The sequence below is a fragment of the Limulus polyphemus genome, unplaced genomic scaffold (genome assembly GCF_000517525.1).
Source record: "Limulus polyphemus unplaced genomic scaffold, Limulus_polyphemus-2.1.2 Scaffold5130, whole genome shotgun sequence".
Taxonomy (NCBI): domain Eukaryota; kingdom Metazoa; phylum Arthropoda; class Merostomata; order Xiphosura; family Limulidae; genus Limulus; species Limulus polyphemus.
This window is the reverse complement of record NW_013670740.1, coordinates 36,902-50,973: the sequence shown is the minus strand read 5'-3', so window position 1 is coordinate 50,973 and position 14,072 is coordinate 36,902. Positions and strand designations below refer to the sequence as shown.

At 31.7% G+C, this 14,072-nt stretch overlaps 1 protein-coding gene and 2 long non-coding RNA genes across 9 annotated transcripts in view; 2 read left to right on the top strand and 1 right to left on the bottom strand.

Moving 5' to 3' along the window:
- Positions 1–177, top strand: part of LOC106472166 — an 855-nt gene extending 678 nt beyond the window's left edge. Inside the window, exon 2 of the long non-coding RNA XR_001291585.2 lies at positions 85–177. This is a non-coding gene — a long non-coding RNA (uncharacterized LOC106472166). The remainder of the gene's footprint in view (positions 1–84) is intronic.
- A 31-nt stretch (positions 178–208) lies between these two features.
- Positions 209–14,072, bottom strand: part of LOC106472165 (alpha-N-acetylgalactosaminidase-like) — a 42,911-nt gene continuing 29,047 nt past the window's right edge. For all 7 annotated transcript variants that reach the window (XM_022400769.1, XM_022400766.1, XM_022400768.1 and 4 more), the window contains exons 5-8: positions 10,455–10,549; positions 6,282–6,443; positions 4,011–4,208; positions 209–898 (exon numbers count right to left, since the gene is read on the bottom strand). In XM_022400769.1, the coding sequence (XP_022256477.1) occupies positions 626–898; positions 4,011–4,208; positions 6,282–6,443; positions 10,455–10,549 (728 nt within the window). In that variant the 3' untranslated portion in view covers positions 209–625. The remainder of the gene's footprint in view (positions 899–4,010; positions 4,209–6,281; positions 6,444–10,454; positions 10,550–14,072) is intronic.
- Positions 12,873–14,072, top strand: part of LOC111089059 — a 35,962-nt gene continuing 34,762 nt past the window's right edge. The window contains exon 1 of the long non-coding RNA XR_002613414.1: positions 12,873–13,398. This is a non-coding gene — a long non-coding RNA (uncharacterized LOC111089059). The remainder of the gene's footprint in view (positions 13,399–14,072) is intronic.

Sequence of the window (14,072 nt, the reverse complement as noted above, 5' to 3'; positions counted from 1 at the left end):
CATCAAAAACTGATAACGTGGGTTAATACTGTACTAGACATTTCATCAGATGACTGTTAATGTGGGTTAATAATGTACCGAAAGTCTCATCAAAAACTGATAACATGGGTTAATACTGTACTAGACATTTCATCAGATGACTGTTAATGTGGGTTAATAATGTACTAGACATTTCATTATTAACCCATGTTATCAGTTTTTGAATGTACTAGACATTTCATCAGATGACTGTTAATGTGGGTTAATAATGTACCGAAAGTCTTATTAGAAGACTACTAACATGGTAATTATGGTAATTTTGAAGTTGGTAATGTCAAAAATTGTAAAATTCAACTTTCTGCATATTTTTGCTTTACAGTTTTCAAGTTTTTGTGGTTTAGAACTTGGATTTAGATAATTATTGAATCTTTGAAAAATCTAATTCAACTTCTCAAAACGTTTTGAATTTTTTTCTTGGAAAGGTGATATGGATCTGAATCCTGACTAACAACACAGACTTATTCTTTGTGAAAGTTAATATAATTACTTACAATCAACTATACCTATATACACTTAAAACAAATGCAAATGAAGTGTGATGTTGTTATAACATCATTCATACATATACATTCCCATGATGACAAATCTATTTCAAAGCAGTAGCTTTTACAATGGTTACTCCTGTTGGGTTTACCATCACAGATAAGTGATCAGCAGGTGCAACTATCCCATAGTCTCCTCCATCAAACAAGTCTACAACATGGTAGCCAGATGGATTTAGTAGTCCAAGTTCATTTGCTGCTGTCTTTACCTGAGTTGGTGTACCATCTGTTCGTCGATTCAAAAACAGTAAAGCAAAAGAGTGGTATCCATGAATAATAGGTGTGATAGGTTTTCTCCATATTTCAATTCTCTCTTTCTGTAAACAAACAAAATAGCTTTTTGAAGTTAGCAGGGTTAATCAAAAAAATTAAATGTAGCTGACACCAAAATTAAGCCATTTTATCTTTTTACATAATTATTTTACAATAACCAATAAAAACATTTGATTAAGCCTTTTTTAATGACCAAAGCATGAATCACAGCTATTAATTATGGCAATACAAATATAGGAGAATCAGAATATATTAAATATACTGGAATTACACTTTGAATATAGGAGGTATTAGATATGAAATAATTAAGAAAGAACAATTAAAAATTTACTATTTGATATGTTCAATCACAGCATTAGCCTGTGTAAGAAACATCAGAAAGCATTACATGTACTTCTCAATTAGAATCATGTGTTTAGGAGACAAGTTTGTAAACATACAATCTGTATCATTTCTACACTAATTCAACTGCACATCTAATTTTTATTATTTCATTATATTTAAGTATACAATTTTACCTTACAATAATGAAATTTAATGATTTCTCACAGACTAGCAAATAGGTATCAATTGTGGTTTACATTCTATCTTCTCAATTCTTTCAAACAGTCTTTTGTTTATTTTACATGTAATTTATTTTCAATAAAGAAAAATGTGTGGAAAAAGAGCAATTAGAGCATCAACAAGAAAAAAGTTTTACTGCAACCAGTTATAATGAACTAAACAATTTATCTTATGAAGAGCACAATGAAAAATATCTCCATGAACTTGGCTACTTCAATGTAAAGTCCTTGGCAAAAACATTCTGAAACCATTACTCTTGAACTGCCATACAATCTTAATGTATCTCAATTATGGCCAACAGGCTGAATCTATCAGCTGGAACACGTTCTGCACTGTTATATCTGAAGGTGAAATATCATTGGATCATATCACACTAGCTGTAAAAAGCATGTAACAGGCAGGAAAAAAATATTTAAAAAATTACTGCTGAAAATAGACATGCAACACTTAATCCACCGAAACATATGGTCTTATATTGGGACGGAAAGCTAGTTCCAGACGTCTGGAATGAAAACAAAGAATATCTAACAATTTTCATTTCTGGGATGCTAAATAAAAGGAAGAAAAAACTTCTCAGAACACCCATGATAACAAACATGGGGGAAAACACCCATGATAACAAACATAGGGGAAAACACCCATGATAACAAACATCAGGGAAAACACCCATGATAACAAACATGGGGGAAAACACCCATGATAACAAACATGGGGGAAAACACCCATGATAACAAACATAGGGGAAATTCAAGCAAAAGCTTTCTTCTTTCCAACTGGGGAGTTACTGAAAATACTCAAGCATTAGTCTTTCATATAATAGCATAAAATTCTGGATGGAAAAATGGTGCCTGTGTACAACTGGAAATTATTTATGATCACTTGCCAGCACTACAGTTTTGAACATCTTTTACGTGATGCTTACAAGGAATTATTTGCTAAAATATCGGGACCTGAAAATGTAGACTTTGCTCAACTTACTTTGGGCAAACATCAATACAGCTATAGAATACTACAGTTCAAGAAGCAATCCCTAAAGAGTGATAAGAACAATGTCATTTGGTTGTTGAAAAGAATTCTTTCAGATCCTGACATGATAAATATAGAGGACATTCAGAAACCCCAGAACAAGGAAAACACTGGATAAAACCAGGCATGGTTCATCATGCTTGCTGGATGCCTTCAATTTTATGTCTGGCAAAGACGTTCCCTTTCATTGCACAAGCTGGTTATGACCAATGTATGATTCAGAACTTGGAAGCTCTCTGTAGACTCAATGCTTTGTTTTATGGAGAACAATGGCTTTAATATTTTAGGGAGAACAATGGCTTTCGTGTTTGAAGGAGAACAATGGCTTTCATGTTTTAGGGAGGACAATGGCTTTCATGTTTTAGGGAGAACAATGGCTTTAATATTTTAGGGAGGACAATGGCTTTCATGTTTTAGGGAGGACAATGGCTTTCATGTTTGAAGAAGAACAATGGCTTTCATGTTTTAAGAAGAACAATGGCTTTCATGTTTTAAGGAGAACAATGGCTTTCATGTTTTAAGGAGAACAATGGCTTTCATGTTTTAGGGAGAACAATGGCTTTCATGTTTTAGGGAGAACAATGGCTTTCATGTTCATTGGCGGTTAATGCTCCTCATAATGATCTGCTACTTTGGCAAGACTTATATGAGAACAAAAATCATTATGAACAAGTTGTAAGTGGGTGTTCTTGAATGACATCTGTGGTACCTTACGGAGGAATGTATATCATTCTCTCGTTTTTTCAAACCAATCTTTAAAATTTCATACAATAACAATTAGAACAAAGGGTTTCAGCAATATTTGAACCTGTAACTGTGAGCCACTACCAAGCAGATGTTTTAACTAACTTGGATACTGCATCTCAAAACCATAAACCTCAGTTTCTACTTCTTCAGTAACATTCTTAACTTTGAGATGTCTTAAATAACTTCCATTAGGTACCAAAATAAAATAGGAATAGCTGATTCAATTTCTAAGTAGTAGATATCCAATATAAAAATAAGATGAAGATTTTGCTTATAAAATAATATACATTACATTTTGCTTGAGTCTTTATGTTATTTTCTTTTTAAATATACATATAACAAATGGTTTAGACTTTCCAAGTAACTCAAAGCTAAGACACTACAACAATTTTCAGATATTTTCTTGAATGTATTTTTATCCTGATAAGCTTGGTTAATTTACTCTGAAAGCTCAATTACAACACCCACAAATATATATATATATATATAATTTTTATATTTGCTTTTCATTCTATTAATAGTTTGCAAAGTGCATGTTAATGACATTTAATCTACAGTTACGTGAGTGAGAAAACTGCAAAAGTACAGATTATTAATCAATTTTAAACAATTTATTGTAGTATGTAACAACTGTATATTTCATACATACCACTTCCTGAGTGAGAAAACTGCAAAAGTACAGATTATTAATCAATTTTAAACAATTTATTGTAGTATGTAACAACTGTATATTTCATACATACCACTTCCTGAGCAGAAATTTGTCATTCCTTTTTATTAAAAGATATACCACAACAAGAACCTACAACTCAATATTACCTTAAAAATTCTTTTGCCTTGAATACCCAGTGGATCTTGATTCACAGCAATAACACCTTTGTTCTGAAGAATGTCTTTAAATTCAGCATGAAGATTTCTCAAATCATTAGACATTAGTAAGGGTGCAGCAAGTACAGCCCATACAGCCATCTGAGCTTTGGCCTGATCATAACTTAAACCATAATTGCCAATTATGATCTGAAATTTGAAAAAGAATGGTTAAACTGCAATTATAGGAAAACAAAAGAAATATTTCATATGAAAATGATAAAATTCATACGAGAGAGGAAATGGAATTTTCAACCATAATGGTATCTTATGTACACATAGGCTAAACAGCCGGGTCACAGACCTCAAGGTTCAAGTACACCTGTTCTTAATTTTCAATCAGTTACCAGAACATGGGAAGCCAGTTAATAGCATACCGTCACAGTTTTTCCTGGTTTGTTTAACCTAACAGCAGGATTGACTGTCACTTTTATAATGCATCTATGCCTTAAAATATGGTGTAATAAGTTATTTATAAATTTGAATTTCTAAACACACCCAAATGTCCATAATATTTGATTGCATTATCATTACAGACATTTAAAAACAAAAATATTTACATTATTTTATGATAGCAAAGACAAACTATCAAATTATAATCCCAACAATTGTAATTATGTAAAAATAACATATTTGTAACAGTCTTCCTGAGTGGTACAATAAGTATTATCAAACCTGAGAAAGCCAATTAGGAAAAACGTTTCTTTTCCCCAGAAGTATCTACTTGAATTAAAGTCATTAAAATTCCCAGCCAATCAGCTAAACTCTTCCTATTGCCCCCAGTATTTCAAATGTTCCTGGAATAATACAGTTTAGAAATGAAGCAATTGGATATTTGTGAGAGAATTCTACAATTGCTTCAGTATGTTTAGCATTTTAAATAAAGTTATAACAATTTTCTGAGTTTTGAGTGAACATATATGTGAAGAAATGGTGAAGTAAAGACACATGTATTACGAAATAAGGTCAAGAGATAGAAAGTACATCTAGCTGGTTAAGTGATATTGAGAATTCTGAGTTAAGAGTTATAAAAGATGAAGCTATTGCCTAGCAACAAAGTAGATGCACTAGCACCATTGATTGCCAGTGATTAATTATTGATGCCAACTTGTTAGTACTGTGGTAGCTACGAAAAAGTTGATGTTAACATGCAACAGCCGTACTTTGATGCTATATTCCTTACACGACACTGATGTACTAGCACAAGTGAAAAGGCAACCAACTAACCCACCATAATAGTAACCAATCACTTGAGAGTTTTGGTTATAGTTTTGGACTAGCCTGAGAAGTTGCACAAATCGACCAATAGTGTTAGAACTACTTGCAGGTAGTTAGGAACACTATTTTGGAGGTCGAGAAAGAAAATATGGGTTAAAAACTCATGCCTGAAGCTGAAAAATCAATTCTTGCCGAGAAGTTAGTTCTTGTTCCAGAATTCTTCAGTGAGTTCTTGTCAGTTGTTCTTATAGTTCTTTACTATGAACCTAACGTCCTAAAGTATACTGGTCAGGCACTGTTGTGAGTATAGAATTACCATCTTTCTTGATTAATTAATGTAGTAAAGGATATTCATGTTTATATTAGAGAAATGTACTCTATATGTACTGATTAACAGTAACAGTTGTAACGATTTGTAAACTTTTGACTATTATTGTATGTTATGTGGATGATTTAATAAATGTTGTTATATTTTGTTCAATGTTAGTCTTGGAATCTGTTTCTTTATTCTAACGGTAAATTACCTCGAGTTAGCTACTTGTGAGCTCCACTCGCTACTGCAAGTCCTCCACTAATTAAATTTGGTGTACTCGGCAGTATAATTGAAACTCCAACAATTTGCCCTAAGGGTGCTGCCCGTTACAGTAATAAGCAGACTACCACTAATACCATCTTTCTTACCACAAGCTTTAGTGATTAACCGTTTAGAAGTGATGTAAAGGTATATGCACACTTTTGCACTTGCTTACTGATTGTGCAATCTTCATAAATAAAATAGAATATCACAAAAAAATAAAGGTTTTTCACACTTATGATTAATAAACACAAAACAGTAACAAAATATCCTTTAATTTATCATTCTTAAGGAACAAATGCTCAAAAAAAGAAGTAAAAACAAAATAAAAAGCAGGTTTCACAGCATCAATTATTAAGAAACAGAGAAGAAAAGCATTACAAAATATTTATAACAGTAACAATCAGATGTTAATTTATAATCTACTTAACCATATCAGGATCATTCCAGTGTCCTGGTCCAGCATGAGGAGCCATTACCTCCTGATTATCTCCATAAAAATCAATAATTTTCTGGATGCTATCCCATGAATCCTGAATGTCATCAAAGTTTCTCCACAAATTACAGTGCTTACTAATTAAGGCGTAATTCGGCTGAAATACGAATACTTTTTTAACGTGTGCAATAGGGAAACGAAAAGCTTAGTTACAATTCAAATATTCTAAAGTGTCCTTCTCCTACTGTTTTACAAAATCAGAATAAATTTAAAGAAGTATTTAAGCTTCATTACAACAAATATGATAACCAATTTTCTAAATTATGCAATATTTTTATAAATACGTTTTTGTAGCAGAAAATAATTATTATATTGGTTACTTTTCCCAGAAAAATTTTAATTTAACGATGAGTCCATAGACAACTTTTGGAAAGAACATCACCTTTTTAAATCAGTTTTTTTTTACTAGTCTTCAATATTCAAGTTTTTCTTTCCTTTTAACTTCCTAATCACTATTTTAAAGATCCAGATACCATATTACTTGCAAATAGTCATCACAAAGTAAGAATACCCGTACATGTAAAATATATTGTTATTGGGTTGTTAAAAAGATTGTACTGTTCGTGTTTTTACCACATTATGTAATTAATGTTGGTATCAAACTCACCTGAAATGAGATATCGAATATAACTGGTATTAAGATGGACAAGTAGGTAAGAAAATAGAATTAAAAAGGAGAGTACTACATCAAAGTGGCAAGTATGATGGGGAAAAACTTTAAAAGGAATAACAGTTTTTATTTTTATTAAAAAGGCTACAGGACCCCTCCCAACGTTTTTGGACCCAGTTCGAAAATTTCTAATTAGTTTTTTGGATACCTCCAATATCATTGATGTAGTGTCAATTTCAGATCTGGCTGAACATCTACAAAAAGCCAAAGCTAATCCCCATAGATACCCTGGTTATCCCTTACAATCATTTCAAATTAACACATTTCATGCGAGTATTGAGACTGTCCATGAAGCTGTTGTGACATTAAAAAGGCAAAGAATTAATCCACCTTCCTAGGCTCACTACAGAAATAAGAATGTTCCTGTTGGACATATCACACAAGTAATGATTCTATACTTGATACGGTAGTGTGTTCTCATAGCTGTTTTTCTATATCTGAATATTACACTGAAATATAGATAAGTGGAAAAGGTTTGACTCCAAACTGCACTGTACATACACAGAAATTTCAGAAACTGTTTTCATTTACTGAAAGTTACATGGTCTCTTCAAGGGCATTTAACAGCAACTGCAATCATTAAGAAGAAAATGGTGGTCAAACTGAGCAGAAAATTGTACTGAACTTTTCAGTACAATTAATTTTGTGTAGCTTACATTAGACCTATTGTATACAATGGTAATTATTAATTTTGTAACTGATGGTGATGCTTCATCCCTCTTGAAAGCTTTAAGCTTTGAATTCTGCCTCTACCTGATCACTATGGAAGAACTTTTGAAATTGTGTTAAACAACTTCTAAAGACCTTAAAGGTGAGGATATGAACAATTTAACATCAACATCTCAAGTTGAAATTATAGTTTCAGATCTTGAAAGAATGAAGAAAGGTTTGCTTAACATTTTTCAACACTGCAAAGAACATCAGACAGTTTTGACTTTACTTACTCAGAACCTTGCACTAATGATTTCTTTTACATTGAATACAAATGTAAAATACAAGCTATTATGTGGTAAAGATCATTATTGAGTCAAATTATTTTATGAACTATTGGATTTGATCTAACAACTGTTGCTGCTCTTGATGTCCACTGATTATTTAGTGTTTTCAAATGCACAAAAACTCCCCACATTTCAAGCCTTGGCCACATTTAATGTAAATGAGAATTTAATAATTTACTATTATACCTGTACAGAGTTATCTGATCTCCACAAAATGGATCTAATATGCAGAAGGACAGGTGCAATGATTTGGTACCAGGGTATAAAAAGGAAATATGGTGTTGAAGTCAAAATAAAACTTTATTCAAAAAAATAAAGCAAGCAGGAAGATATTTGAAAATTAAGTGTATCTAATGTAGGAAAATGCAAACAAAAAATAAAAAGTTAAAGTACCCACAATCGACACACGAACAGAATAAAATAAGGATGGGACTACTACAAGTTAGTCTTGGCTTTCTAAGATCAAGGACCAACTGCCTTCCTCAAAAGTTAAGACTTCTAATTTGAGACCCTAAAACTGTGTATAAGACAGACTTACTATTTGTTTTCTAGCATTTTCCGTGCATAGTTTTAACTATAAACATCAGTCAAGAATGTAGTTAAGTTTCTTTTGCCCAAGCATTCATACTGTTCTGGGCCATTTACATACGAATGTGTCTTCTCATTACAAAGATTACTGTGAAGTTTAATGTACCATGAAAGAGGACTGTGATATTTTCCACTGAGCTCGAGTTATAATTATTTGTTATTTCCAAATGAGAATGACAAACACTAACGTATGTGTAGCACATGCACCTGAAGAAAAATAGCAAAATAACATAACCTCTAGTTTCACAGTACAGTACATTGGTAGCACAGCGTTGACAGTTGTTGCAAACAGTATCTTTGTAAGATGTATTGTTTTGATTTACTTAATCATGTCAGTAAAAAAAAAAAAGTCACTGTTTGTATGTCATTAAAAACAAAATTGTAAGGGTGGCAATCCTAGTGCCAATAGCTCAGTGAAAGAGATAAGAAATAGTAAGATTGTAGTGTATACTATAGGAAAATACAATTCATTATTTAACAGATATAGCCTCACAGTTCTAATTATGGCTTTTTACTTTGATCTTTAAGAAAAACTATTATTTTGTGCCTTGCCTATATGATGTTTTTTAATGTCCCATCAAAGAAAATGTAAAAAAAAAATCAATTAAAAGAAAAAGGAATATTTTGATATTTCTATTACCAATTCTACTAGCTGATGTACTTTAATCCCATCTCCTACACAAATAATGACTTGAAATTTAAACATCTCTATCTATCATGTATCAAAATGTACCTACTTAGCAGTCTGTTTCATTTAGCTCCTCAAGGTATCACCTAACTTGCCAATGGAAAAGATCACTGTCAACTTCTACATAGCATATTCAACTTCACAGAAATCTTTCCCACATATAATAACCTAGATGAATAACTCAGCAAAATAGGTTAACTAGGGTGAAATGAGCATAATTACTTCCTTGATCAGCATTTTATTGTTTAAACTACACACACTAGAACGTGTGACTTTATTACGTGTTTATTGTTGATCTGTTCTTTTAAGAAAAATGTGTGAAACATTGTAAACATTTGATATCCATAATATGCTGAGTGAGAAGAAAAGAGGAATGACAGTAGAGAAGTTGTTTGTGTAACATTGTACATGTAATATTATGTACTTTACAGGTACCTATTATTAATGGTACTAATAACTGGCTATACTAATTTATAATGTACAATTATAAACTGACATATATCATTTGTCAATGTACACGAATTGCATCTTTTATTATGTAAAATGTATAAATAAGTAGTTCTTGGAAACACAGTACCTTTATTATGCTACTCAAGACTAACGTTGGTGTCCTAGTACCACATGCACAAGGGAATCATCACAACCAACATCTCAAACACAAACTAAAAAAAGGGCTCAGAATACAGTTTTGGAAATTTAGAGCATAACTGAGTTTTACTGCTGAAGGTGTTGACATGTGCATTTAACCATTAAAGACTAATAACATTCTTATCCCCCCCCCCAAAAAAAAACCACTCACAGAATCTTTCCAGTAAATCCTGTTCTTCATGAACTATAACAAAGATCTTTTTTGTCATAAAAAATATGTAAACTCTTATATTTGTTATATTTCAGCTCAATAAATTGAATATATAGTTATTATGAATATTGATTTGTATCCTTGAAGACATGAAACCGAATATTGATTTGTATCCTCGAAGACATGAAACCAGTATCTATATATTTATGCATCTTTTTATTTGAAATCTTTGATGAACCAGATGTATAGAGTAAGCTGTCACTTATATACCAGCTAAGAAAATTTTCACAAGATAAAGAAATCTTATTACACATTTCAAATTCTTAAGAAAGCAGAATACTTTGATTCTTTCATAATATATTTACCTCCATTCCTATGTGCAATTGATAAAATGGCCAGCTACATGAGTATACCATCCGATGTCCAGTGTGGTTTAAGTGGTTTCCCATCAGAATATAACCTAGTCACATTTTATATAAAACTAGTATTTTTCTATGATTTTACTTTCAGTATTACAATATATTCTATAGTACACACTCATGCACACCATACATAAGGTTTTACAATCATTTATCTTTACTTGTCAGAAACCATAATAATACTAACCACATAAACTAACATTCAAACAAACCTTGCATTCAACATTTCCATCATGAATTTTTCCTCACATTTTAATGTTAATATATTTTATTGAATAACTTTCAAGTTTGATGATCGTATTGATTTTCTAAAACTTCATTCATAATGTAATTGTAGATATTTGTTCAAAGTTATTCGGCCATTATGTAACCTTGGCAACTAAACAATAGTAAAACTTCTTACTGGATGTTAAAATGCAAACATGACTGAATCTACATTTATAAATACGATGATCACAGTTATATAATCTAGTTATTAGAAATATCAGAAATATTGTACAGATTGGAAGTAAAACAGTGTGTAAAACACTGAGTAAAACACAATGTAAAACACTGTGGTAAACAAGTGTGGCTTTTGAATGAAATTTAACCAAAAAAAGCAAATAACAAATATTTTATTTCTTTAAATATATCTTTTATGCACATTTTTTGGCTATCCCATTGTTCAGGCAATGTCACTACACATATACATATAAGTAGGATAAAATGTAGTATTTAAGTGTTCAGAAAGTTAACACTTTTCTTACTTGAAAATGTATTTCCAATAGATATCTCCATACAAACAATAGCTCGATTCCTTGAGCATCTCCCTATGAGACTTGCATGCCATTAGCCTTGAACTAACTCGCATCTAAAAATCACGTTTAACACGAACTGAGCTAGTGCATGATGACATCATCATGTGACAATAGCCCTCCACCAATAGGAGGGCAACACAACCTCCTTGAGCAGTAACTCCCCTTAAGCACTTGTACTTGAAATAACTTCATAGTTAGACAAAGCAAGAAGACAGTGTATCGAAAATGTGTTGGAAAGTGTGATGAGGTGAGTATCTATAAGAAATACATTTTCAGGAAAGGAAAATGTTAACTTCCAAGACATCATCTCAACACATCATACAGAATAGCTAGAATCCCACATTGAAATGGCGGAGGGTCCAGTGTAAACATTAAAACTAGATGAGCTCTTTTCCAAAAGAGTCAGAAGTGAGAGCCCACGGAGAGCGATATCTGATGGCAGGGGCTCCGTAGGAGCACATTCATGACAAATCACATCTCATCTCAGCCAGGGTAAACTTTTTGCCCAAAAGGAAAGAGGGAGAAAGGCAAAAGATCCCCAAGTGTTGCAGGGACGGGTGGAGTTTTTACATGACCAACTAAGCACCTGCACACACATGGTGGGCAAACCAACAAGGTAGTGTTGTCAGGGCATGATCAGACTACACGACATGTTTCTGACCTTGACTAAACTGGATGGAGTTAACATTTTACAGTTGAAGGTAAGATCTAAATAACTGTAGTTATCGGAGAGTTTATAAAGTAAACTATTGTTGATCTTTCCAGTGTTGATGGATTATTGATGTTGATCAGTTGAGGGCTATAGCGTTGGGTGTTAATTTAAAGCTGTTTAACCTTCATGTCAGAGTATTAAAGTGTGCAAGGATTTGATGTCCATGGTATAAATAAATGAATCTTTATTTGTATATTATTTTTAGTTGTCTTTTTCTCACTATAGTAAACCAATATTTATAAAGATTTGAAGAAAATGTGTCGGTAATTCTACTAATTTATTTCTCTGTATCATTTAGAAAACAAGGTTACTGATGAGAGGTGGAATTTCCCAAAACTGGTATAACTCATTGAATGGAATGAAAGACTGAGATTCATATTTACTGTTAATTAACCCTATAACCCTTGGTACTATTCTTAAATCCCTTTCTATGCATGTCACAAAGTGTTACTGAGTTACTTTCAAAATTTAATTACACCATTTTACTGTCAATGTATTTTAATGAAATTAGTGTTAAAGTATGTTATGATTCAAAGTCTTATATTATTTAAGTTTTTATTCCTTTATTGCAAAAGAAACTGCTAAAAGAATAATTAAAAACTTCACATTTGCTCTTACTTGAAGTGCAAGTGGCTACAGCAACTGGACTTCAAACTTTGTAATACAAGAAACGACTATGGTTAAAAACGTTTTTTTTTAGCTGGCAATAAACTACATGTACACACAGTTCGTTTACCAGTAATCTGATACAACTTCATATAACTGACCTCAAAAGGAAATTACTACAGACATTCCAGAGTTCAAGCTATGCCATGCTCACTTGCAAAGTAGAAGCTGGGTTGCTTAGCGAATATTTTAAGTTGAATGGCATACTTATAACCAATCGAAAGAGCAGATTTCACTCTTCAAGGTTGCTTATCCTTACACGACATATATGAGATACATTTCTTTTCAGCGCCATTATAATGAGGTTAAGTTCACTGTTGAGAGTAGTGTCTGTAGCACTTGGCAATTTTCTATTGTCTTATATGTATTAGTTTGATAGACAGTTTGATTGGATTTAGGTTTTACTTGTATATGTTAGTTGATTATATATTATTTGTGTTTTAAGATTTATATTTGAAAGGTTTAATTATTTTTAAAATTATTCTTTACTTTGAATCACTAAAACAGCTTTGAGACACAAGTGCAAAAAATATTATGCAGGAAGGACTAAACCTAACAGCTGAAGTTAACACTTGTTGATGTGTGTCAACATAAATAATCAAAGATAAAGAACAGGAGAGGAAAATAAAACATTAAAAATAAACTATAAGTGACAAGATAAAGATGTGAAATTACACTGAAGATGTCATTAAAACAAGCATTGAAGATTTAAAAGGTACATATTTCTATTTCTTAATTTTAAACATTTCATTGCACTGTACGTTGATGATAAATAGCCAGTTAGTGATATTGTAGAGAAAATGACAAATAAAATATAAACATTTGATATTCATTTAGGAGGTTTTAAAGATTATGCAAGCAAAATATGAAAATTGTAAGGTAAACATTAGTATTTTTATACTTAACATGAAAATCACTTTGTAAGTGAACTATTCAGAGTCCTAGTGCAAATAAGTACATTAAATAACGAATTTTTGTTACAAAAAAGTAGAAAAAACAGAAATTTCATTTTTTCTGAAACTGCATACTTTTAGGAATATTCTTGTCATATTTTAAAGAATTTCATCCACTAGTTTATTTTTGTAATAAAATATGACGAAAGCAATGTATCTACTAAGAAATATTAGTAGCCAGTTGTCAGCAGTTCTTCGCGAGAGAAGACGACGTCTCCTAGAGTGAATGTGTTCTCATGTGACTGAACAGCCCAATTCGAGACTTACATTGTTTGGAATACCTCTGGAAATGAGAGAAATTTGGCAGTCTTTCAGTTAATATTACAAGTCTTTTACACACAAATAGTCATATTTCTTAGTACTTTTAATAAAATAAAATAAAGAGTTGTCCATGAATATATTGAATATTTGTTTTGAATAGTCTGTGTGAAAAGTA